This window comes from Candoia aspera, chromosome 4 (genome assembly GCF_035149785.1).
Source record: "Candoia aspera isolate rCanAsp1 chromosome 4, rCanAsp1.hap2, whole genome shotgun sequence".
NCBI classification, from domain to species: Eukaryota; Metazoa; Chordata; class Lepidosauria; order Squamata; family Boidae; genus Candoia; species Candoia aspera.
The window spans coordinates 10,689,128-10,714,693 of NC_086156.1; the positions used below are offsets into that span (position 1 = coordinate 10,689,128).

The 25,566-nt window shown below is 38.1% G+C and overlaps 1 protein-coding gene across 1 annotated transcript in view; it reads right to left on the reverse strand.

Moving 5' to 3' along the window:
- Positions 1-514: 514 nt before the first annotated feature.
- The window catches only part of LARP4B (La ribonucleoprotein 4B), a 48,308-nt gene continuing 23,256 nt past the window's right edge, over positions 515-25,566 (reverse strand). The window contains exons 3-17 of the mRNA XM_063303409.1: positions 19,936-20,080; positions 19,123-19,284; positions 16,884-16,965; positions 15,376-15,512; positions 13,909-14,012; positions 13,509-13,619; positions 12,650-12,703; positions 12,353-12,562; positions 11,360-11,466; positions 10,080-10,331; positions 8,299-8,344; positions 6,754-6,918; positions 5,871-5,995; positions 5,389-5,500; positions 515-4,416 (exon numbers count right to left, since the gene is read on the reverse strand). Coding sequence (XP_063159479.1) covers positions 4,135-4,416; positions 5,389-5,500; positions 5,871-5,995; positions 6,754-6,918; positions 8,299-8,344; positions 10,080-10,331; positions 11,360-11,466; positions 12,353-12,562; positions 12,650-12,703; positions 13,509-13,619; positions 13,909-14,012; positions 15,376-15,512; positions 16,884-16,965; positions 19,123-19,284; positions 19,936-20,080 — 2,094 coding nt within the window. The 3' untranslated portion in view covers positions 515-4,134. The remainder of the gene's footprint in view (positions 4,417-5,388; positions 5,501-5,870; positions 5,996-6,753; positions 6,919-8,298; positions 8,345-10,079; positions 10,332-11,359; positions 11,467-12,352; positions 12,563-12,649; positions 12,704-13,508; positions 13,620-13,908; positions 14,013-15,375; positions 15,513-16,883; positions 16,966-19,122; positions 19,285-19,935; positions 20,081-25,566) is intronic.

Sequence of the window (25,566 nt, forward strand, 5' to 3'; positions counted from 1 at the left end):
GTCATATGGCAATATCCAATTAATTTAAGATAGACCATTTTCAGCTTTTTCAAAATTGACTTTCAAAACTACTACTGTATATATGCAACCACTCAACTAAGTCTAATGCTATACCCCCAATAGAGGCAATGTTTAAGACCACAATTAATGCAAATAACAAATGCTGTGGACCAGTCGCTGAAAGGATGGCACACTCAAGACACGTATTACTTTAATTCATGTATAAGGTAGTTTTAAAACAAACAAAATATAGAGTGCCAGGAACATGTCAAATAGATTTATGTTGGGGAAAAAAATGATCACGTGGAGGCCAATATTACCAAAGAGTAAACTTCTTGCATAAATGGGTACAACTGATCAGTCCCAGAGCACTATGATTCCATTAACTCCCAAAAAGGGAGCGAAGGAGCTTCTGGTATTGGTCTTTGTTGCAACAAGCCTAGATAGAAGTGAGTGCAAAGACAAAAGAAAAAAAAAAAACTGTTATAAGAAGTTTAATTTAAAAAAAGAGAAATTCAACAGTGCTAAATCTTTTTATTTTTCATAACCTACATTTTTAGACAGTTGTACATTTTATGACACAAAAGGAAACTTAAATTATCAAATAGTTTACATGTAAGCTTGATTCCAGTCTTAAACGGAAGAACAAAAAACCCACCTTCAGGGGAAAAAAAAAAACGGCCTCCCTATTACACCTTTGCTTTAATGACTTGGCAGCTATCAGTTTGCAGTAACCTTTGATTGTCTGCTGCTAGCAATCTGATTTGGGCCCATACCCCTACAAGCTGCAGCATGTTGAAAGGGATACAGAGATGAGTGGGAACCCTTGGTCAGTCAGTGGCTGTGACAATGCACCGCACCCAAGGAATGACACCTCTTCGAAAACCGGTTCAAATTCCAGAGGAGAGGCAGCAAAAATAAGGAATAAAAATAAAGAGTGAGCTTGACCGTTTATTGGTTTCTCTGACTAGTTGCAAAATTGGCAGGGATAGTGGGGGTAGATAGGATACCCTAATGCAAAAATACTGTACATGTTAAATAAGCAGAAACAAAGTTATTTGAATGCATCCCTTGAATAAACAGACTCAGAAGAACCTATATAATTCTATACAAGGAGCACCAAAGTAGTCCTACCCCTTCCTGCCCACAATTCCGAATTGGTTCTCCCTGTTTTAACCTGCACTTCAATAATTTAGGAGACTTTTCAAAAAAAAAAAGGCCCAATCTGAATAGCTAAATATAAATAGCCCATGTTGTTAAATAGTCCTGAACTGTTTGAATGTGACAATATTAAAAATTACCAGAGAAGTTATTTGGCATGACACTTTTTTTTTAATAAAAAAAGCCATCACAGTAAAGTTTCAAACTCTTGTCACAGACTGTTATTAGAGTGAGAATTACAGTGTATTAGCCTAGTATAAAGAGCAGCAGCAAATGCATTAAACAATACAGCCTACCTACTGACCTGCAAAAATTATTGTATCAGCTAGCTCTGATGATCGGCTCTACACGTGTCATGGCCACTTCTCTCTTTGTCTGCAGCTGTTTTATTCACACCCTCAGCAGTCAAACAAAGACAACTCATAGCTGGCCTAAATCACCTCCCATCTCGCTGCCCTTTTCACTGCTCAGTGGGGAAAGGATCACTGTTAAAACCCACCAATGGTAAGTAAGGTGGTTTTGACTCTCTCCTTGTGTGTCTTCTCAGGAAGTAACAAACAAGACTCAACTTGCCATTTTAAAGTCTGCAGTGCAAGGAGCAAGCTGGTTTGTTTGTTCTTCTTTTGATAAGGGGTAATTAGAATAGCAGCAACTTATGGTAGGAGATCAACTGCCCTAGAATTTTTATCTATTTGCTTCTTAAGTAGCGACGTGGAAATTTAAATCCAGCTTTACTAACACTTTGGCCTAAGAGTAGTTCAGCGTACTTGTGGTGGTAGCTTCTGGTGGCAATGTTGTTTCTTTCTAATTCATTAAAATAATAGTAATAGTAATTTCAGCTCGTAAGAATTGAAATTTACACTGCACACCCGTGTTCCACATGAATGAAATGCAAACTTCCAGAAAGTGTTTAAAATGTCAGGACTTTTAAAGACAGACTTCTTTCCATTCCCCTTTGCAGTGAAGAGGCAGACTCAGCTCAGCACATCAGAGTAAAGTAAAAGAAACAAGGGAAAAACGAATTAAAGTAATATTCAAACCACAACACTTAGTTTATCTACATCCAGCTCAACAGCAACATTTATAATATATCAATAATTTTTATCAGTTTTTTAATGGTACCTTTTTATATGTTCTGATTATTTACACCTGTACAAGCAAAAGCACACACTTCCAAGTGCACATTTTAATACAGTATTGACTATTTCCATTTACAGATTTTTCAACATTTTGAAAAAGATCAACTGCTTAAGATCTTTTAAGGTATATTACAAAAACTGCCGCTACAACCTGTACTAGAGTGTGTTTACCCAGTAAGACCAGTGACAATACATACATACTGTAACTGAGTAATTCTGTATATGCCACCCCATGCTAACCCGTAAGAGGGCCAGACTTCAATAATTCTAAGCTGTCTTATACAAAAGTTAAGGCAAAGTCATTTTCAAGTTTAAATAAAATTCAAGTCTTTAAATATTGGATGGAAATAATTCTTTTTTTAAAAAAAAATCAGTTGTTTAAATAAATCTTCCGGTGTGTGTGTATGTGTGTGTGTGTGTGTGTGTATGTGGAATAAACTGTACTCAGCAGGAACAGCTTTTGATCTGAACCATCTGCTGCTTAAACCCTCAAAGGAAAAACTTTAGGTATTTAAAACAAAAATAATTTATCAGCAACTTTATTAGAAACGTTAATTTAAGTGCAGCCTTGTCCTTCAGAAAGCATGTCACTTCTAAAGTAAGCAAGCGTGACAAGTCTCACCCCAAGCAGGACACAGGGCAATCTCTTCCTTCCGCGTACGTGCACACACATACAAAAACACCATCAGTTCATGGACTAAAAAAAAATTAAATCCATATGCCAATGTTGGTAGTTACAGAAAGGTGTCAGCACTCAGGCTGCTTAAGATATGAACTCTTTCAAAGAGCATTTGGAGCACAGTTTTAAAAACTTATACAGAGCACGGGGGTTCAACCAGAAAAGGGTTCAAAATTAGCTTCCTCGGTTGAGAGAAGGAAAAAAAAAATGAAATCTCCATCACAAGAGTGCTATTGTGCTATCTTGTGAAAAACAGCCATTAGCTTGCATCTGCCATGCACAAGGGCATATTTATTTGTTTAATTCATAATGTGCTTTTTTTTCTTTTCCTGAAATTCAAGAAATAATTTTAGTTTGGATCGAGAAACTGGTTACTTGCTTGCAGTCTATCAACACAAATAGTTTAGAGAACACTCACAGGTGATCTTGATGAAGTTCTCCTTGGGCCAAGAACAAAAATGGTTGGAATTTAAAATATTAGAATATGTTTTATTTTTTAAACTTAAAAAAAGTATAGCCTGTTTGCTGATGTGCTACAGCAGCTGGAATTTAAAAAGAAAAAGTTAAGTTAAACTTGTTTTACTGTTTTATAAAACATCTGTTCTGCCTTACACCCTATGTATTAGCTGCTATTATTAGTCTTCAGGATTTTTTTTTGAAGATTCATACTTACAGACCAGTTATTTAAAAACTACAGCAGCACAGTTCTGCCTAGTAAGTTAGGAAAAAACTCATTAGAGCGAGCTTGTATTCACATAGCCACACGGAGGCTTAATAAAAAATGGATTTTAGATAAATGCATCTTCCATCTAAAGGAGAAAAAAAAAAAAAAGATTTTAGGCATCATCTTAAGTTCAGCACCAACCTAACGTAAGGTTTAGATTAACTAAACCCTGACAGAGTTGACTGTTTGCTCAAGGGAAATTTGATGGTGGGGATGCAAGAAAAGAAGAGGAACAATCTATTTTACAAAGAAACAAAAAGAAACAAACAATAACAACAACAACAACAACAAAAAAAAAACCCTAGCAAGCATTTCATATACTTCATACCCCCTGCAAGCTTCTAACCAGCAACTCCTTCTTTGTACTCTGAGTGGCAACATGGGGTAACTTCATAGTGAAAACTTCTTGAAATTCATCCTAAGTGCTAGTTTCACTGAGGAGATTTGGGAGGGGTGCTCTGTTCTTTAGTTAGACGCTTCCCAATGGCTGGAGGAGGTGACTTGCGTCCAGATGGTCTCCGCTGGTCTTTGGGCTGCCCTGGATTAGACTTCACAGGAGGTGATTCTTTGCTTCTTTCTAGTGTTTCTGTGGGCTTCCTCTCCTCTTTCCCACAACCAACAGTGTTTGGCTTCTGTTCTTTTGGGGACTGTAATGGAGGTGGGTCCTTAGTGGTCCTCTGGCAGATTTCTGCATAACTAGGTTTCCGCAGTTCCTGTGTTATTAAAAACACAAAGAATAACATTGAACAAAACTAAGCAGTCTCATCACCACCAGGAGCATTAGTCCTGCACAAAATAAGATGAAGGGCATGCCTAGGTTCGCAACTCTCCTACATTAAGAGTTACTCCTTAAAATTTTTTGTTGTTCTGAAGAACTGAAATATAAAGATGAATAGAGTAAGACATTCAGTTGTGCACTGGACTCTTGAAGCACTGATGGGCATTAGAGCATAACATTTTCAGACTGATAAAAATCACACTGCAGTTTCAGCCTCTGTGGGAATGTTTTGGGACGTAAGGCATATGAGCAAACTGTCAGGAGAATGGCTGGAACACAGTCATGATCGGGGGCATGAACCGCAGCACTATGTCTTGGTTGGTAAATAAATCCCCAATTAGCTTAATTCAAACAATAGACTGAGTCACAATCCAGGGCTTTCAAATCAAAATGGCTGGACTTGCACAACAAACAATGGCATAACCAAACAATGTACATTATGGTTTAATTCTTGATTCTCAGCATGTAATAACTTTTGAAGACAGATAGTAACATATCTGTTTTTGACACAATGCATTCACTGCCAGTATGCCATTCTGACTATTGTGCTGCTGGTGTTTAATTGCAACTTTTTGATTCAACATGGTATGATTTTAAAGCTTTGCCTTACAGCAGCCTCTTGAGGACAAAAAGATGGGTTACATGTCATGCACATAAGCCTGCCTGGTATACGACAACTGAAATTCAGAGGTTAGAGAGATCTTTGAAAAGCATGACGGCTTCTTTGAAACCTATCAGAAGAGCTGGGTTGTAATACAGAGTCAAAACAAAACAGATCACATAATGGCTTAGTGTGATGTGTTTTTGTGGCAATAAACCTCTCCTCTAAAATAACTAAAAATGAAAATGAAAAGCTAAAAACCAAAAGGCTCTCATCGACTTTTTATAAAAATCAAAATGCACTTACTGCTACAACAGCCCCATTAACTTGTACGGATTTACAAGCAGTAGTAAGAACAGAAGAAAGTCTTTCAATATTTTGAGTTTCTCTCTGCTGTTTGTCCATAACTTTGGGGTCACTGTAAGTAATAGAAAGGAACATGTGATTATAATGAAAATACCTAAATTCTACCTTCTGCACACTGACATCCACATGTGAAAGGCAGATCGCTACTATGGGAGGAAAATGTATCTATCTTTATTGTAAGAAACTGTTTACCTTGGATAAGGTACACTGATACTTCTCTCAACACTGACAATCAAGCTTTAAGTATTTGCTTTTGTGCAATTCAGAAAAAAATTCTACGTTGTTGGTATTACATAAGCAGTGTTATTTATGAAATGGTTCAAGAGCTACTGACAGGATGACATCTAGCCTTTTGATGATGGAAAATGAAAAATGTTGATTCAAAGCAATGCGTTGAAAGCCTTGTATTATGAGGTCCTTACTCGGGAGATTGGGATGGAGAAGGAGATCTTTCGAATGTCCCTGGCAGAGTAGAAGAAACTGGCAAAGAAGGCTCACGAGGAATTCCGGATGGTACAGTGTTTGTACTTACACCCACACTGATGTTCTGAAGAAAAAAAATTCAAGTCATTGAAAATACATTTCCATTCAACAACACATTGTTTATGATATAACTGAACATAATGCCATTAGAAGCAAAGCTGGAAGAAAGATACCAGCAGCCTCTGCCCAGCCCCTGCTGTGGATTACCAAGATCTTAAAGAGAGCTTAAGCCAGACCATCTCAGAAACTAAGCATGGTGCAGCAATAGCTTCAGATAACTTTTTAAAATTATGTCAATCTGCAGGAAAGTCAAGAGGTGACCTCCTAATGCCAAGTATGATACACTGCTTTGATCTTGTCCAAATATTTGCCTATTTCAGAACCCGTCCAGCACAAGAAAGAAATGGTGGAGTTAACATTTGATGCTACACAGCTTGGTATCTGGAGGGTTTGACAACACTTCTTCCAGAAAGCATTTCCACCTAATGTTTGAGGCGTGACCCTTTTTCCAGGCTGAAGACTGTGTACCCCATTACATACCATTCTGGGGAAAATCTGACCTCAGGAGTCAGACTTAAAGATACTTAAACTTTCACACCAAGCAGGCTTCAAGCCAAACATATTGGCAAGTCCGCTATCAAGTACAACAGCACTATGCAAAATCGACTATTAGTCTGTTGGAGAAAGTAATTCTTTACAGATGGGGGTTCCTGAGCCTCTTTTCTCAGAGCAGTCACAAGTACTGTTAAGGAATTATGGTTCTTGGAGTGAACAAGCATGTGTCCCCAAATGCACCCTTGCCCAACATCTGTGGATTTTTACTTTTTCCTTTGATGTCCCGACAATCACATTTGACAACCGGCTTTCAAACAAGTCTTCAGTCTTTAGATTGCCAGCAGCTCCAGGCAAGGGAGGAAAACTGGACAAGCCCAGCTCAAAACTTGGAGATGGTGGCTTTGGAGGGGGTGGAGACTGTGTTTGTCCTCTCTGCAAGAGAAGTGTAGGGTAAAAAAGCAAGACAACATCAGTCCTCAAGGAAAAGGGCACGAACTTTTAGAAAATGACCAGTCCAAAGGAACACAACTGTATAACTCATGCCCAAGCAGTCATGAAATGGGTACTGTACACCAGCCAACTTTCTATTTATTAAAAAGATTTCTTTCCTGCCAACAGGCTATGCCTCTGCAGGTGGTGTAGATTTAAATACATCATTCACGATTTAGAATGCAATACAATGTATTATAAACATTGGCCATGGTAGTGGACTAATATTGCCATCCATCCATTCAGCCATCCAATTTCTAGACTGCCCAACTCAAAAAAATGATTCTGGGTGGCTTCACAAAAATTAAGAACTGAGAAACTAACATGATATAAAAAAGCACAATCACTCTGAAGAAACCATGAAGAAAACAGTCCTCCATATCACCCCTAACCAGGACAGGCCTGCCAGGCAACCTAACTAAGGCCTAAGGGAAGAGCCACATTTTTAAGGCTGTCTTGAAGGCAGGAAGGATGGGAGGGGAGCGAATCTCCAGGGGGATGCTGTCCCAGAGGGCAGGTAATGCAACAAAGAAAGCCCCTTTACCATCACTCCATTTCGAGAAGCCAAGGTGGCTTTTCAGCACCTACTTTAGGGAGTTGGTGCAGATTTTCTGGGGATAACTTGAGAGTTTTATGCCCGACAAGCAGCCACCCAGGACTCAGCTTCCATTAATCATGATTCTAGTTGGCTTTCTATAGGAAGCTGAAAATGATGTTCACTGTAATGTTTTAAATGGGAGAATTTCCAAGCATTAATGCCATTAAAAAGTTTCTTCTCCTCACCAATATGACCAAACTATGAAACAAGTATAGCATTAAATGCAAGTATATCTCTGTTCTGTGGGAAGAATCGGGAGGGAAATTCAAGTCTTAAAACAAGACTCTATACACTTAAAAGCATAAGGAAAAAAAAAGATGGAAACGACAGTGGGCAAGGAGAGAAATAAGAACACAGTCAGTTAAGAGACCTAGGAGTGTGGGGGAAGCATGGAGACCTAAAATGAGAATCAGATTTTTTTTGTCATGACAGAATTTTCTTCTATGTTTGATAGAACAGGTTATTTTCTAGACAGAAAAGGAAGATAGAACTAGACCAAGAAGAAAAAGCAGGTTGCCTTATTTTTGTAAAATTGCTTTAACAACTTGAAAATCTAATGCAAATTTGAGTCAGCATCAACCTTGGCATTTACCTCATGACAATTTGGGGTTATTTAGAATAGATGTTTTTATTGCTTCGTCATTGTATAATATCATGTCAAATCATTCCATGTTGAGGCTGTGCTACTGTAGTAGTCAAGAATCTCCTAGGCATCACATACTTACCGTAAACTTGTCATCTCTCTTTTTTCGATAGCCGTAAGAGTTTTTTCTGGAAGGACAAAAGTCATCATTATTAGTAATTTACTCATTCTTGTCATAAGCATCATATTAAACACGATTGTACAGTTACGCTGAGAAAGCCTTTGTGGTGTAGCTGTTAAAACTTTCAGTTGGATCAAAGAGCAGGATCAAGACTCTTTTCTCAGGTATGTGAACTGTGATCTTGGGCAAATCACTATCACTCAGCCTAATGTAACATACTCTCAGGGTTGTTAGGAGAAAAATTCTGGAATGATGTAGAAAAGGGAGGACCTGTCCTGATTTTCCAAGAGGAGGAGTTAAACATGTCAAGGATAATATCAACTGAATGACCTTGCTATCAATTTTCAAACTTATCATGCTTTCCATTTATTTGTAGCGTTCCAGCTAGTATTCTAGAGTATCTGAAATGTCCAACAACCTGAATCCAGAAATTTTATAATTTCCACTGAAGGTTAGTTTAAGCTAGAACTCTGTAAGTCTAGATCTGCATTGTTTTATTTTAAATATTAAAACCCCCAAATTCTGATGCTCCTTAAAGAACTTCCAGTCCTCTTATCACAGTGGCATCTATTTCAAAATTACTTGGTTGTTACAACTCAACTGTATAGTTACCTCCATTTTAAAAATCACACACTGTGTTTAGGACTACTACTTAACAGGGAATGGATTCTTATATTAAGCTAAATCATGGTTTGAATAAACCACAATGGTTTGTCACAACAACTGATATTCCCTGGTTTGATTAAGGAACTATACAATTTTATACATAAAAACTTTAATACATAAATTAATTAATATTTTAAAAAGCCTGAAAGAAGGAAGGCTTAGCTGGGCACTGAAACCATTTTCTATAAACAAAGGTTGGTTCGCATACTGAAGAAAACTAAACAAACTTCATGGCTTAATATGACATGAGAATATGCTTAGTATTTTGACACCGATTATGCTACTAAATATAAATTAACTTCAAAGAGTTCTACTTCTGTTTAGATCTCTCTTTTCAGTTGAGAAATTTTCTCCTGTGTTGCTTCCACTGAATTCTTCTTTCTGCATTCTCTCACATGGAAACATACAACATAGAGCCAGTTTGCTCTAGTGGTTAAGGCAACGGGCTAGAAACCAGGAGTCTGTGAGTTCTAGTCCCACCTTAGGCACAAAGCCGGCTGGGTGACTTTGGGCCAGTCCCTCTTCTTCAGCCCAAGAGCCAATCAGGCGTGGTAGGAAAGTTCTAGTCCCACCTTAGGCATGAAAGCCAGCTGGGTGACCTTGGTCCAGTCCCTCTCTCTCAGCCCAAGAGCCAATCAGGCGTGGTATGAGAGTTCTAGTCCCTCCTCAGGCATGAAAGCCGGCTGGGTGACCTTGGGCCAGTCCCTCTCTCTCAGCCCAAGAGCCAATCAGGCGTGGTAGGAGAATTCTAGTCCCACCTTAGGCATGAAAGCCAGCTGGGTGACTTTGAGCTAGTCCCTCTCTCTCAGCCCAAGAGCCAATCAGGTGTGGTATGAGAGTTCTAGTCCCTCCTTAGGCATGAAAGCCAGCTGCATGGCCTTGGGCCAGTCCCTCTCTCTCAGCCCAACTGACCTCATGGGGTTGCTGTTGTGGGGAAAATAGGAGGAGGAAGGAGTATTAGGTCTGTTTGCCACCTTATTTATAAAAATAATAAAGGCGGGATAAAAATTAAATAACCAACCAACCAACCAACCAACCTTGGTGGCCAGCACTTAACCCTAAATTTCAATACCCACCTTCCCCTGCCTAAGCTTGGGGAGGAGTCTGAAGCCGTGGATTCTACTCGCCCGCTCCCTACTTCTCGCTTTGTGTAGCTCGTAGTACTTTGCATCCGTGTTCTGTTTTGTCCTGGCTGCCTTGTTTGTGGGCTCCTGACACCGTTGATTAATCGGTCAGCAGAAAGATTGAATATTGTAGGGCTCTCTAACAATCCAGTCCCTCTGTCTGCAGTAGGAATTGTATGCCGTAGATGTGATTTGCTGGGATTTCTGGGAGAGGAAAAAACAAAAACCTTTCAGAGCTGTCATATGGCATTTTCAGCGGATGTTTAGAATTGCATAAACATGCACAGCTTCTACTGGGGTCTAAGGTCAACTGATCACACTATTCTGCACCACCCTCAACCACAGTCTCTATTTCCAAGAATGCCTCTGGGCCCAACGCAGACCCTAGACCAGGGTTTCTCAACCTTAGCAACTTTAAGATGGGTGGACTTCAACTCCCAGAATTCCCCAGCCAGCATGCTGGGAGTTTCATTTATTACAGCCCTAATAGTTGATGGGAGTTGAAGTCCACCCATCTTAAAGTTGCTAAGGTTGAGAAACACAGACCCTAGAGACATTTTTAGAATGGAGTCAGTGGCTGCAATCCAGAGCTCATTCTGGAAGCGTATCTCCCTGCACAGAGAAGACAGAGGTAATGGCTCAACAGTCATTTTGTAATGGAGTTCATAACTTATTATAAAAAGTTCATTACCTTTGCAGATCATCTCCAAATCTGCTTTGGTTCATTTTCTTCTGCACAAATATTTCTTGTCCTATTCCATTTTACCTGCCTGTCTTGCTGGGTATGCCTTTTTAGGAGACTACTGCCTTATCATGAGAACTGTGACATTTTGTGATGGAATAATGTCCAAAATCCCTGAGAGATACGTGGGTTTATTTGATACAGGCATATTGTCCAGGTCAGCCTTTCTCAACCTTTTGACCCTGGAGGAACCCTTGAAATATTTTTCAGGGCTTGGGGAACCCCTGCACACTCAGGCACAAATAAAGGCCAGAAGTTACAGAATTATTATATTTGTTTCATGGGTAGGCCTGTATAGATGCATTAAACTAAAAATAAAGAATGAAATTTACCTCTTTGATGTGAAGTTGCCAGAATTTGAAATAATTTTTAAATCAATCGTGATCTCCCAGGGAACCCCTAGTGACCTCTCGTGGAACCCGAGGGTGCCACGGAACCCTGGTGGAGAATCCCTGGTCCAGGTAGATAAAAATGTATTAACAGGACTTGCCTGTTTCTTGGCGTATACTGCCTGAGGGAGGTCAGTGGAGAAGCAGTTGGCTTGAAAGAAGGAGATGTAAATCCATTGATAAATCCAGTATTTGGAAATGGCGTGACCTACGGAACAGAAACACGTCAGATGTAGATTTGAAATTTTCAGTACATGCATAAAGTTCTGAAAACAGCACTACAGTTTCATTTGTCTGCTTTATCTTTCCTCATCATGTTTTTCTGACCAGAGCATCACACTTTTGCTTATTAATATTCTTGTTACACATGTTTATATTTCTAAAACTTTAGCTATTCTGAATAAAAATCTACATGTAGAGGGATCTCTCTCATCTCAACGTGCAAATTTATACCCGACTGTGAGGTTTTGTTTAGTAGAGTTTAGTATAATGGATTTACAAAAATCAATACACATCAAGGACAAGGCAACAACCAATCTGATTTACACTGGAAGTTTAAAAATATAAGGTTTAATTTTATTTCTATTCAAGAACAGAAAGCAAATTATATTACAGCAAACTGCCTGGAATTTAAATCTGTTTGATTTTTTACCCCAGAGCCTACTTAAACAGAATGTTCTGAATGTGAGTATTAGGTCTAGTAATGTAGATTTAACTCTGACATGAGCTACTTCAGTAAATGCCCTGATGTCAACTTGAAAGGCGAAAGCACAGGTCTAAAAATTACACTTTGCAAAGAGGGAAGCAATATCCTACAGAATTCAAGACTGTACTATCAGGTTTCAAGTGTAGAGGGATTTCTATTTTCCCCATTAAAAGTTCCCTGTGTCTTGTTGATTACCACTGCAGAAAAGTTTAGCACGCTCCTCTCCACTTAGGTATTGATACACAGGGAGTTTTTGCTGCGAAGGAATAATACATAGAACAGTTGTAGAACACAGTCCTCTAAGCTTCCTCTCCCTGGACAGCTCCCCCGAATCCTCTGCAGCAGCCTAAACATCAGACAAACGAATGAACGGTTCCCCAGTGCTTACCAGCGATGGATCAAGATAGCTGTGTGTTGTAGACCAAGTCTGCGGTGCAATCAAGCTATAGAGTGGAAATTGCTGTTGGGGACTGTATACTGGAGGTAAGTAAAATGATGTTGTATAACGCTGTTGTGTGTAGATATTCATGTCCAGAGGTCTGTATCCATTCTTTGGCAAAAATGTATTTATAGCTATTGCTTTTGCTTTTATTCTTGCCTATAAATGATGGAAGATTATACTCTTAGAAGATGACGTTCAGAATGATCACAACTATCATTTCAAATCCCAAAATAACACATGTACCTTAATTGGTTTTCCTTGGAAAGTTTTCACTTCTTCTCTAAGGTATCTGTAAGCCTTTAAGAGAAACATATACTTGTTTGAAATGGAGCAATCGAATTAGTGGGGGAAAAAAAGCATTAATGCTTCCCTACTTGAAACAAAAAAGGGCCACATGTAATTCAGGATTACAAATAATGCATTATAGCCTCCACATTTGGTAACACACCAATGTTTGTATGTTTACTTTGATCTGGCAATAGATGCATATCGTGAAAAAGAATCAGCTAAAGAAAGTATGGGAAATTTCTGCAGTTATGGGGCTGAAAGATGTCTTGAAAGAAATCCAGGCAAACTTGACAATCAAAGAATAGGCATTTCAGATTTACCAAAGTCAACAAGAACAAGTTATATAACTAATTTTAGTGGGATTTAAATCCAAGTTGTACCACTAATGTCTTACAGCAGGTCAAGAACTGACAGGTTCTGGGTCCTTTTCATCTAGCTTCCAGAATCTACTAAGATCACACTAATGAGATAGGGGAAACAACAAACTATGTATCATGCTTCAAAAAAACACACCACCACCTGTGGCTATTTGTTTATTTAATTATTTGTTCTGTTGACTACCAAATTAATTATGGAAAATAATTAGCATATTTAATTAAGCCTTGTTTGCATAATAGAGTCAGCGTTTTGTTCCAAACTTTGCAGAATGATCCCTTATCATCATTTAGTGGCTGAGGTCTCCTTTCATTGTGTTCTCATCGTAATGGCTGAGCCATGATTAACTTGAAACATACCATCTCTACAATAGGTAATTGACATAACACACACACAAGCACACACATACACATATTCACACCCCAAAAAGAAAGCTTACCTGTTGTGCATCTGCTTCAGACTCAAATGTAATAAACCAGTTGTCATTATAGGCAAACTCACAGTTGATGAACTTAGGCAGGTTCTCGCCCTTGAAGAGTGCTTCGACCTCCTTAAATAAATAAATAAATGGATGGACGGAATGATAGCCAACCAGGGTGGGAGAGAAGAAGGGTTCACTGACAACTATAGCAAAGACTGATTCAGCCCCAAGTGAAACCAGATTAGAACTGACTATGAAGAGTATCCAGGAACTAATATAGTTCTGCTTAATTTCAAGACAGGCCATGAACCAGTAAAGCTAGTGCTCCAGGTATCTTCTCTCTTATTAGTATTTTATTATTTCTGTAAATTTAAAAAATGCACCGCTAAAAGCTTCGCTGGTCAAATAATATACTTACTTCAATTGGAGTAGATTCGGGTACTTCACGTAAAATTACAATGCAGCGATTTTGGTTTGGCCTGACTTTTTCACCTTTCTCATCCACTTGGACTAAAGGCAATGCTGAAAGAAGAACAACATTGTTGTTTAGGCATCAACAAGTAGAGTTCTGTTTTATATTTACTACTTTTAACACTCTATTAACCTACAGGAGCATTAGGTCAATTGTCTATTGTAGAATAGGAGTTTTTTTAGGACTGGAAAAAAGATATGATCCCCCCGTTATAACCCTTCCCAGACAAGTTCAGAGGCTCAATCCATATTCAGTCTGATTGAAACATGGCTGAGGAGTACGTAACAGATTGCCCCTACCCCTCCTTTTCCAGAAGGAAGAGTCTTGGCTCTCCGGCAAACTACAGTCTTTATTCTTATAAAAGGAATAAAGTGTGCCAGAATGGATAGAAGGAGAAATCAGAGACTATCCTCCTTCAGCTCCAATTTAAAATTGGAATTTCCAGAAAAAAAAAAAGCACAGGTAAAAATGAATCAGGAAAACAAAAATATTTGATTCAAAAGGACTGTTACTTGGGTAGACACAGGTAAATGTCTATTTAGCAGTGAGCTATGGTTATTCTTTATTTCCTGTGGGCAATCAGATCTTTATCAGTTCTGATACATATTTTATACTGTGCAAGCTCAGATATTCTGTCTTTAATGCAGTCTGAGACCTCTAACGTAAGAGACTGTGCTGCATATTCACAAATGTCTTATTTCCTGAGATCTGCCTCAAACTTAAATTCCCCTTCGTAAGATTTTATAGAAGATTCCTTTAAGATACTGTTGTGATTTGAGCAACATGCTACTTTTATCTCTTCTGCCACTGAATGTTTTATCTGTTGACTATAGGTTGGGAGCTCCCAGTCTCTCTGACACACTTGGGTTAAGTGAGAAGACATGGGGTAAATACATCCCTCTGGAAGATTGGTAGTTACTTCTGCCACCACTAACAGCCACACCAAGGCAGGGTAAGGGTAACACCCAGAGGACTTCTGGGGGGAGGAAGACAGATATCTGTCATTTTATCCTGTTGCCAACTCCTTAAAGGCTCTCTGACTCCAACATACATTTTCCTGAGAGGGCATATAGCCCCAGGAAAGGCACTGAATACACACTGTATTCAGGAAAACTGTCATTATTCAAAACAGCTGTTTGCAAGCAACATAGTTCACAAGGAGGAGTCGGTAGGCACATGCCCATTCCTTAAGCCTGATTCAGGCTGCTGAATATATAGAGACACTTAATTCTGCTATTTATACCATTTAAGATAAAAGAACGTAGTAAGGGTGTTCTACAAAAAAAAATGGTTTTATCATTTTAAGATACATTGATTTTCAAGGGAAAAAAAAAGCTTCAACCCCACCCATCCCAAGTAAGCCTTAATTCTAAATAATGCTGCAACAATAATACATGATTTGCCATCACTTACATCGCAGCACTTCAACAATCAAATCCATATCTGTGCTCAGCTTCTTGACGTGATCAAGATTAGCTACCGTCATTATTGGCACATACTGATCACTGTCCATCTGAGATATAAGGTACATGTCACTGGCAAGATTCTCTCTTTTGAAGAAAAGAGAAAAAGCATTACTACAAAATTAACTCTCCATGTAATTCGTACAAGGAACAATTGTGTAATATACCAAATTTCTGGCCAGCTGTGAAGGTAGCTGCTGGGTTACATTTGCTTCACCCAATGTGGTTTAAAGCTACAACTTTATATTAAACGAGTAAACAATAACCAAGGTGACATGGGGAGTATTTGAAAATTTGTTGGTTTATTCGTTCAGTCGCTTCCAACTCTTTGTGACTTCATGGACCAGCCCACGCCAGAGCTTCCTGTCGGTCAACACCCCCAGCTCCCCCAGGGACGAGTCCGTCACCTCTAGAATATCATCCATCCACCTTGCCCTTGGTCGGCCCCTCTTCCTTTTGCCTTCCACTCTCCCTAGCATCAGCATCTTCTCCAGGGTGTCCTGTCTTCTCATTATGTGGCCAAAGTATTTCAGTTTTGCCTTTAATATCATTCCCTCAAGTGAGCAGTCTGACTTTATTCCCTGGAGGATGGACTGGTTTGATCTTCTTGCAGTCCAAGACACTCTCAGAATTTTCCTCCAACACCACAGTTCAAAAGCATCTATCTTCCTTATGGTCCAGCTCTCGCAGCCATATGTTACTACGGGGAACACCACTGCTTTAACTATGCGGACCTTTGTTGTCAGTATTTGAAAATTACTGCTATATTATGATTGATTTTCTATCCCGCCTTTATTATTTGTTATAAATAACTCAAGGCGGGGAACATACCTAATACTCCTTCCTCCTCCTATTTTCCCCACAACAACCACCCTGTGAGGTGAGTTGGGCTGAGCGCGAGCGACTGGCCCAAGGTCACCCAGCTGGCTTTCATATACAAGAGTCCCAAGTGTCTGGCACCTTACATTTAATGATAAGCAAAAGAAGGTACCAGTATTGAAACACTGCTTTTTACTGCAGAGGACAGCATACAATTGACTTGCATCTGTTCTCAGCAATTAGTTCTTCTAAAGCACTGAAATAACAAACCTTCCTGTAAAAACCTTCCTATGGAACCCCCAGCAAGCAACTGGCAGCTTGTAAAAGTGCCTTCTGTTGTGTTTCAGTTGGGGAAATCAAGACAAGAAAATTAAACATTTAATTAAGGAAAATAAAATCTTGGCTATTGTATTTTCATTTTCATATTTCATTCCCCAACCCCCCTTGGATTTTCAAGCTATAAAATTAGCATGTATATCTCTGCCCAATCATGAATTTCTATGCTAAAGATAGGCTAAAATATTGGTTTTGGCATTTACAATTAATTACATTGCCTATTCCACACCAATTAACATTCAATCTATCCTCTTAATAGCAATAACAGGAGGCTCGACTGGATATTATCCATTATATGCTTACCTTGACAAGCAGAACTCCAGTGTTTTTTTAAGCACTTCTCGCAAATCTTCTTGACCTTCTGGCTGAAGCTCTTCTTTACTTCCTAGAACGGAAAACAAGAAAATAAAGACAAAAACAAGTGCTATATAATAAAACCAGAAATTGATGTGCCTAGATAGTCTATCATTATGGCATGTGGTACTCACGCATGGTCAAATTGTTTGCTTTAACTATTTTTTGTGGTTAAGGAAAACATTACTCTTTTAAAGCAATATGGCTAGTGTTGTGTTATTTAACACTATAACAACTGAAATTATTAACATCACATATTGAAAATATCAGCTACTGGCCACAAGGGGTAGAAACCCTACTATGCTTCATTAAGAAGCTTGAACTCAGTAAGAACAGAAGACCTTTAGAGAGCCACAAATGAAACCCTTCGGATTACAAAATTTCAGAAATTATTTTGAAAACTGTGTCAGTGGGGGCTTTGAATTTAAAGGAATACTGTCAGGATTATAGGCCCTGAGATTCTTGCAGTGCAACCCTAAATACGTAACTAAGGAAAGCTCACACTGAGTTGCAAACTGAGACAGCTGACTTTGAGGAAAAATGTACGAGATCAGGAAGACTTCCAAAGTGCAATTAAACATGTTTAATGAGAATGGAACAGCTACCCCATTAGACAAAAGTGTAAAACTATGCGGAAGCATTTGTCTCACCATTCCTACTTAGGAAGGGCCTGATATGCTACCTAGCAGACCAAGTGACTCACCCAACTGACTCACTTCCCATATTACAGGCAAAGAGGCAACAGCCCAAACTCATTACATAATGCATCCTACATTCTAGCACAAGCAAATAAAGAATTGTGAGGGATTCTTTTACTTCCTATAACTGTAGTTACACATGAACTGCTCACAGAATGCCAAAACCTTCAGCAGAGTAAATGCTGGTCTGAGAACTCAAACTACAAGCATTTTGTTGCTATTACTCACTGTAAAATCTAATCTACGTTCCTTTTAAGCAGATCTCTGAGTTTACGCAAAGTCATCGGGCATGGTTTATTTATTCACTTTGCCCAGCTTCTCCATCCCTAGAGTGGCCAGTGCAGAAATGACACATATGGTCACAAGAACACTCTTAAACCCAAGTTTAAATGATCATTCTGCCAATTCAAAAGGACTAGCTGAAGAGGAAGAACTTTACTTTTTACTACACCAAGGGAATGTCAGAGCTAGATACACAATGGACTGCATTCCATAGTTAGTGAACAAAGCAGAAGATTCAAAAATAACCATGATATCAAATGAAAATTACATATATTGGTAAGAACACCACCCTTCCAAAATAACTTTTGTTTAAAATAAATGTTATACAAGCATCCAGAAAACGATTAACTATTTTTCCAAGTATTGTATGAGAGAGTCAAGAAGGCAACATCAGCTGTATTTGCTCAGTGGTTACACAGTTCATCATACTGAGGTTGTCTCTATTTTTCCTTCCTCATCTTCGCTGTGTCTAAAGTGAGGCCTGAGAATATGCAAGTGTTGGTGGAGCAGTGAGCATAATCTTACAGAACCTTTATTTTTTTCTATGACCATCGAATACAGAATATTCAATTTAAAGAAACTGTGCATAATATATACAAATCACTTAGTTCAGTTTTCCTTGGAACAGCATTTCTGAAGTACCTAAGCCTGTTTAAGATACAAATTCATTGTAGAACCGAAATCAGTAATATAACAGAATATATAGCCCCACAATCTTCATTCATATTTACCATCAGAAATCCAAAATCCCAGCATTGCCTATAAGGCAAAACCTTTCCACCTGGACTGACTCTGTGTTAAGCTGAAATGGGGTGGGGAATGTTACATTTCAAAATACTGTAGCTATGCACTCAGCTTAATATTGAAATGGAAGATGACAGGAAGCAAATTGTTCTTACAGTGTGTGTATATATATATTTATATAATCAGGACAAATCTAACAAGGCAAGCAACAATCCCAATTAGATGAATCACACACATACGGGCGTGCTGATAAAGTGATTAATTTGCGCTTCCTATTTCAGACTCTGTATTGTGGATTTAGTAGTTACAGCTATTGTTCATATAGCCACATCTGTAACAATGACTACAATTCAGTTCTGCTCAGGTATGCTTCTTCAGCAGCTATAATGTGCAAAGTCCTGAAGGTCATTCTATAAACCAGAAAAGTAAAGAGCTTTAAGAACGGGCAAGGGCCTTTTCCATACCTGTCTCAGTGTTTTCATGTATAGTTTCATACTCTGCATGATCTAGAGCCAAAGGGTTCATATCTGTTTGGTCTGATAATGGAGCAGATAGTGAAGGTTCCTGATGTTCTGTTAACGATTCATTCTGGTGCTTTTTGTCACCATCACCGTTGGCCTCTAATGCTGTAGAGAAAACTGTAACAGTCACAAAGAAATACTAAGTTTGCTCTGACTTAGACATCATAGGTTTTCTATGCTGACTAACTGCTGGAATGGTAGCCGTATTTGCTGTTATTACTGTAAGTTGTGTAATGTCTTTGAATGGATGTAGATGAATCCTTAATAGTAAAGTAGTTTTTCAATATACCTAAAGTTTCTCTCAGTGAAACCTGCAAGGAATATGCAATGATTTGTTGCCTGTGTACACACAACTGCCGCTAGCTAAGCAGCAAAAAAACCTGTTTCTCCCTTCCTTAAGCTAAGCCATTATCTGGTGCCCGTAATACCTTTAAAGGATTAAATTAATTTTTAATTAATCATTTTTAATTGAACAACTAGGGCAGTGTATGTACAAGCATATCCTTTGGTTTTAGGGTACCAGTTAAGAGAGGGAGGGAAGGAGGGGTTAGCTAAGAGGAGTATATTGTTGAGCTAAGAGTTGGTTTAATTAGACTGTAACAAAAGCGGAAAAGAAAAATGTGGGCTGAGAAAGGATACGAGGAAGCTGTTACTGAAGAAAGGAAAACTGTTTGCAAAAGTAAACTATTATGTAAATACAAACAGTTAGCTTTAGGATTAGTTACACTCCAGTCTTTCAAAACTGACTTCTTGTACCTTCTTTACAGGAATCTGGTGGATGATCTGTTATTTCTTCCCAAGTTTTGCTCACACCACCTTCAGTACCACTTGCTTCCACGTGTACCATGTGATTCCCCCATACTTTTGCATTAGGATTTAATTCAGAAACCTTGGCTGACTCCTGTAATACATAAAACATGCATAAAACATATATGCTCCTTAACTGCATAAACACACATATACATATATACACAGAGCAACATTTCTTTCATTAAAAAAAATCACTGTAACAGTTGCATATACAGTAAGTGCACCATATGCGATGAAAGATACACCCTTTATAAAAAAAGACTTACTATAAAGACCTTGGATCACTTTAAGTTGCTTCTTAAGACTAAATCATAAGCATCTCATTTTTATATTGTTCTTCACTATGAACAAAGCTGTCTATCTACAGTACACTGGCTAAATTCTTAAATTTGACACATAAAAGGATGGATTTCCATCAACTTCCTCTTTATCTACAGTGCCTTTGCACAAACCTGTTCCTACAACATTCTGTGTATCCTCCCAATTCCCAAGAACAAGCTTTGGAGGAACACAGAAAGGATGAGTAACATTCTTATTTATGACAAGAAAGTTAGATCTAAGCCTCTGTAAGTATTCAAGATTTATGTCTGCTTTTCTCCTCTCAACTGAGTAGAACATTATAAGAATAGTGTCAGGTATCTTCATCAACTCATCATAAAGGCAGCAATGAACAGGAGAACAAGGGAGCTACATAGAAAGTAATACTCAATAGAAAAATCAAAAGCAGTATCAAAAGCAATACTATATTCTTATAGTAGTCCTCTAAAGTTAAAACCGTTGTTTTACAGGGAGGGATAAAGATGACTGCTATTTTAGAGCCACTTAACGAGTGATGACAGAGGACAGATTTGGACCTGAAGTTTGAAGACACTATGCCTGCTTTTAACGTGTTGTGTGAACCCAGCCATTAAGTTGCATAAGCCCTGGTTAACTGCTCAGCACAATGTCAGAATCACATAACCTAATGTAGTTTGTAAACCCAAGTCCAGCCAATGACAATTCAGTCAACAAACTGTAATATGCACTGTTAAAAGCCTCAAGCAAAATTTACTCTAGAACTACTGAAAGCTTTTAGGTTTATAATTCTCCGTGTTCATATTATCTTACAATTTAACTAGCTATAGCAATTCATGTGTTACAATAAACTAGCTATTAAAAAAAGCTATGAGCTTTTTAATTAAATAATTATCTTAAAGAATTAGCTTTAATTGCACTGCTGTAAAAGAGTTATGCCTGGGAACTTTTTAAAAAAAGATTATTCCTCTGCATTTGTATCATGGGACGTCACTTCTCTTTTCCAAATAAAGACAAAAGCATGCATGATAGGACACATGCACTACAATATTTTACGAAGATAAACTGTTAGCTCTGCCAACAATTACTTCTATAAAATTCAGTCCCTCAAAAACAGAATTAATAAGGAAGCCAATGCCTGATCATTTTTAAACAATGGCAGTGTTCAAATGTCATATTAAAACATGTTTGGTTACAAATCTTACATAGGCAATAGTCACGCATTCTTATTTGTTTCAAATCTCTATCACCGCCCATCTCTCCTGAAAAGGGGACTCTGGGCGGTTCTTGATCGATATTCCTGCATCTGGATCTTAGACAGCCAACAAAAATGAATTTTGAGAGTACAGTAATATCGTTAACAAAAAACTCATACTTCTTGAAAAAGGAAGACAAAGCCATGTGGTTTTGTCACTGGTTGTTCAATGAACCAAGAATTTTCCCACTGTTCTTATATTTCAACAGGTGACTAAGTACTATTTCTAAGCATTGTACTAACCTGAACATTTGGCCATCATGTACACCATGCTTTTCTGTATATTTTGCAGAATTACATAATATAAAACTTTATTCTGTCAAGTTACACTAACTTAAGTTTCTCAATGTGACTCAATTACAATCTTGTTTCCTGTCCACTTCCCTATTGCGGTTGTGGTGGCGATGGTGGTGTGATGTTCATGGCTTAAACCTCTGGGAAGAAGGTTAGAAAAGATTCACCTTACAACTGTGAATTGATTCTAGCAAACAGGAGGAGGACCTTGCTCTTGCAATGGGGCTGAATATAGCCTGCTATGTGCCCACAGAATGGAGGCCATGCAGGAACTGCCACACTTGCAGGAGCTCATCAGAGATACACAACAAGCAAACACATGTATCTTTCCATTTACACTAGGCACCTATGGATCCAAGCCAGAGGATTTTTAGGTAAACATCCATCAAATTAAAATCTTCAAGTTAAGTTTCAAACCATAGACTGGGTTTTCTAAGAGAGTTCATGAATCAAATTACAATTACTTACACATTCTTCATCTCTGTCTTGCCATCCCCAAATAGCACTCTTTTCTTGTGCTAGGAAATGGTAAGTGTATTTTCCAATATCAAAAGGAGAAATTCTCAGGTCTCCAGCTTGGTTCTGTGTTGTGCCAGCTGACGTACATGAATTTTCAGTTTTGTTAAAAGATGGATTAATCCATAAATAGTTCATACATTCCTGACCATCTGTAAAATCAGTGGCTGAAAACAATCTATTTATTTCAGCAGATTGACAAACCGGATATGTGGCATCATCTTGTGAATCTCTTACATATAGCTTGGCAATATTATCAGAGTCCTTTAATATATCTTCCATCAGTTCTAATACGCTGTTTGAATTGTCCTGTTCAGATTCTTGCTCATTACCAGCGAAAAGAGGTATTTCATAGGAAGGAATAGCAGCATACTTATCTTCTTGTCTGGGGTCAACACAAAACGTATCTGCATCTTCATAGGTTTCCAAACCACAACTCAAACTGTCATTAGGACTTACTTTAGAAGAACTTTCTATCTTATTTTTCAGAGTATCCTGATTATTTTCAGAAGCAGGGTTTTCTCTGTTTTCTTTTAATAAATTTGCATAATGAGCAGACAATCCAGAAATTAAGGGATTAAGTGGACATATAGCTGCCATGGTACTCTGTTCAAGTGAAGAGTTATTGTCACAAACTCCTGAATTTTTCTCACTTAAAATGCTGGCTGTTTCTTTGTATTCTGTTGCTGCTTTTAAATCTGATGCAGGAAACCTCTCAGTTTCACACTGGCTGTTAGATCTATAAATCTGCAGATTTCTAGGTGCTTTCAGAACTGCAGGTATCTCTTGCACTTCTGGAGATACACTGTGCATCTCCATTAAATTATTACTGCTATTTAATATGCAACTAACACTAATAATGGAACCATCAGAATCTTTAGACTCCACTTCATTAAGTGTTCTCTCCTGGGTTCCATTTATAAGGTTTTCTGCAGGGGCTACACTCATTCGATCTTCAGGCCTATAGAATATATATTTGCCCCATGCCTTCCATTGTTTCTTGTCCATATCTAGCTCATTTGATTCAGAACACGCCAAACAGATGGAACAACGATTGTCTTCATTAAGTGCACTGGAACATTCATATGTTCTACCACTGCTTTTTGAGAAATCATACAGGGTTTGAACTTGCGAGCAATTCCCTTTTTGGATGTTCTTACATACATTTATGCTGAATGGCTCTGAAAAAGCTGTGATCTCCTTGTTTTCCAACAGTCCCCTATTCAAATCACAGCTTTCTGAAGTTACATTATTTATTTGAGCCTGGAATTGCTGAGCAGTTCTTACAGAGTTGTCATCTTCATTACTACTAAACTCTGGAACATGAGTTTGTTCTGCTCCAAAAATCAAAGCATTTGATGCTGAAAGCGTGATTATAGCATTTTTAGTCAGGTTTTCATGACTGCATGAAGCTTCTTGATGGGAAACTATTTCATATTTCAAGAGGTGCTCTGGATAATTCTGTTCAGAAATGTCTATTTCCTCATCAGTGCAATCAGAAATTATCTGAAATTCATTCACATTCCTGAAACACTTTTGCTTGTTTTCTAATTTTTGCCTATTCCCTTGCCTTAGGTTTTCTGTATTAGTTTGTCTCACAAAAACTAAATCACTTCTTGTATTGCTACATTCTGATGAAAACAGTGGCTTTGATAACAAACATTTACAATAATCTCCATCAGTATTTTGATTTTCATTATATTCAAACTTCACTTTAATGTCATTGCTACCATCATCATCAGGTCCGGAATGGCATGTACACGTTGACCTTTTTAATTGCAAAGAATTAATGTCTATGTCTTTCTTTACAAGCACAGGTATTGGAGAATTGTCTTCACAATCTAATTCATTCAAAATGATTCTACTATTAAGCATATCCATTTCCCAAGTTCTATTTTGAGAACCTTCTTCAACACGTGCTTGTGCCTTTAAATCATATGTTGCTATGCTTTCAGTATTTAATCTGTAACCCTCACTCACTAAGCCAAGGGGAGGTTCTTTTTTCTTTTCACTTTCTGGCACTCTATTATTTTTCATCAGATTAGCATCTTTCAGAATGCTGATATTAACTGGCACATGCTCTGCTTTCTGGATTAAGAGTTCTCTCCTCTCTTCCAGAGGGCATGTTAAACTGCACACTTCCTGAATAGCTGATGGTTTCACAATTGCAATAGTCTCTTCGTGAGCAATTGCTTGCCTTTCTTCTTTTCTCTCATCGTCAATTATACAAATACTATAGAATTCATCTTTGGCATTCCTATGATGCCTATCTATATCAAAACATACAAAGGTCAAAGCTGCTATTTCCCTATCCATTCTACTTGAAATTGCATCATTATCTTCAACAGTCTCCATTTCAGCTTGTGGTAAGTAACTCTTGCTCATTACACCATATGTATTTATGGCTTTTGGGAACAAACTTCCTTGACTTAAAGCCATTGGCACACACAAAGCAGAAGTATTTTCAAATGAATGCCATTGCTTTTTGGAGAGAATCAATTCAGTTGCACTACTGCTATTAATATGATAGCTGCCTACATTATTCACAAACTGATTATTATGACTTTTTTCTGTTAGCTTTTTATCATTAATCACATCTTCTGCTAATTCGCTTTCTTGTAAAGTGTCATACTTATTCAAGCCCCTTTCTGTATTAAACCAATGAGGCTTAAATTGCCAACTGGAAATATCCTCAGCAAATCCCATACAATGAACCGCAGGATGCTTAACTGACTCTATACAGTCATTATGAATGGTAGGTTCTAGACAGCCTGCCTCTTGGGTTACATGCAATTCCTTTTTTTCCTTAGTCCCTAGAACTGAAACTAAAGTTTTACTTATCCTGTTTTCAGAGGTCTCCTCTTCTATATTTTTCTGCAGCAGGCTCATTTTCTCATTCTGACTGTTATTTAGTTCTTTAGTGAAACAGCAGCCCATTTTTAAGTTCTCCTTTGCAAGTCCCAGAGCTATAAGCTCTTTTCTGTATATAACCACTTCATTTTAAAACTGCTAGGGAGACAAGCCAACACCCAGATGCCAAAAATAGTACTGTTTAAACAGTGCAGGGGGCTCATGTGCTATTGCCACTCAACATTAAGCTCAGTTTCTGAGAAATGCCTTAGTATATTATACATACAGGAAATTTTACACTGAGCAATTTACCCCTTAACTAATTTTTTTGGCTTGTATTATGCTATGTGAGCAAGCAGTAAGTTAGG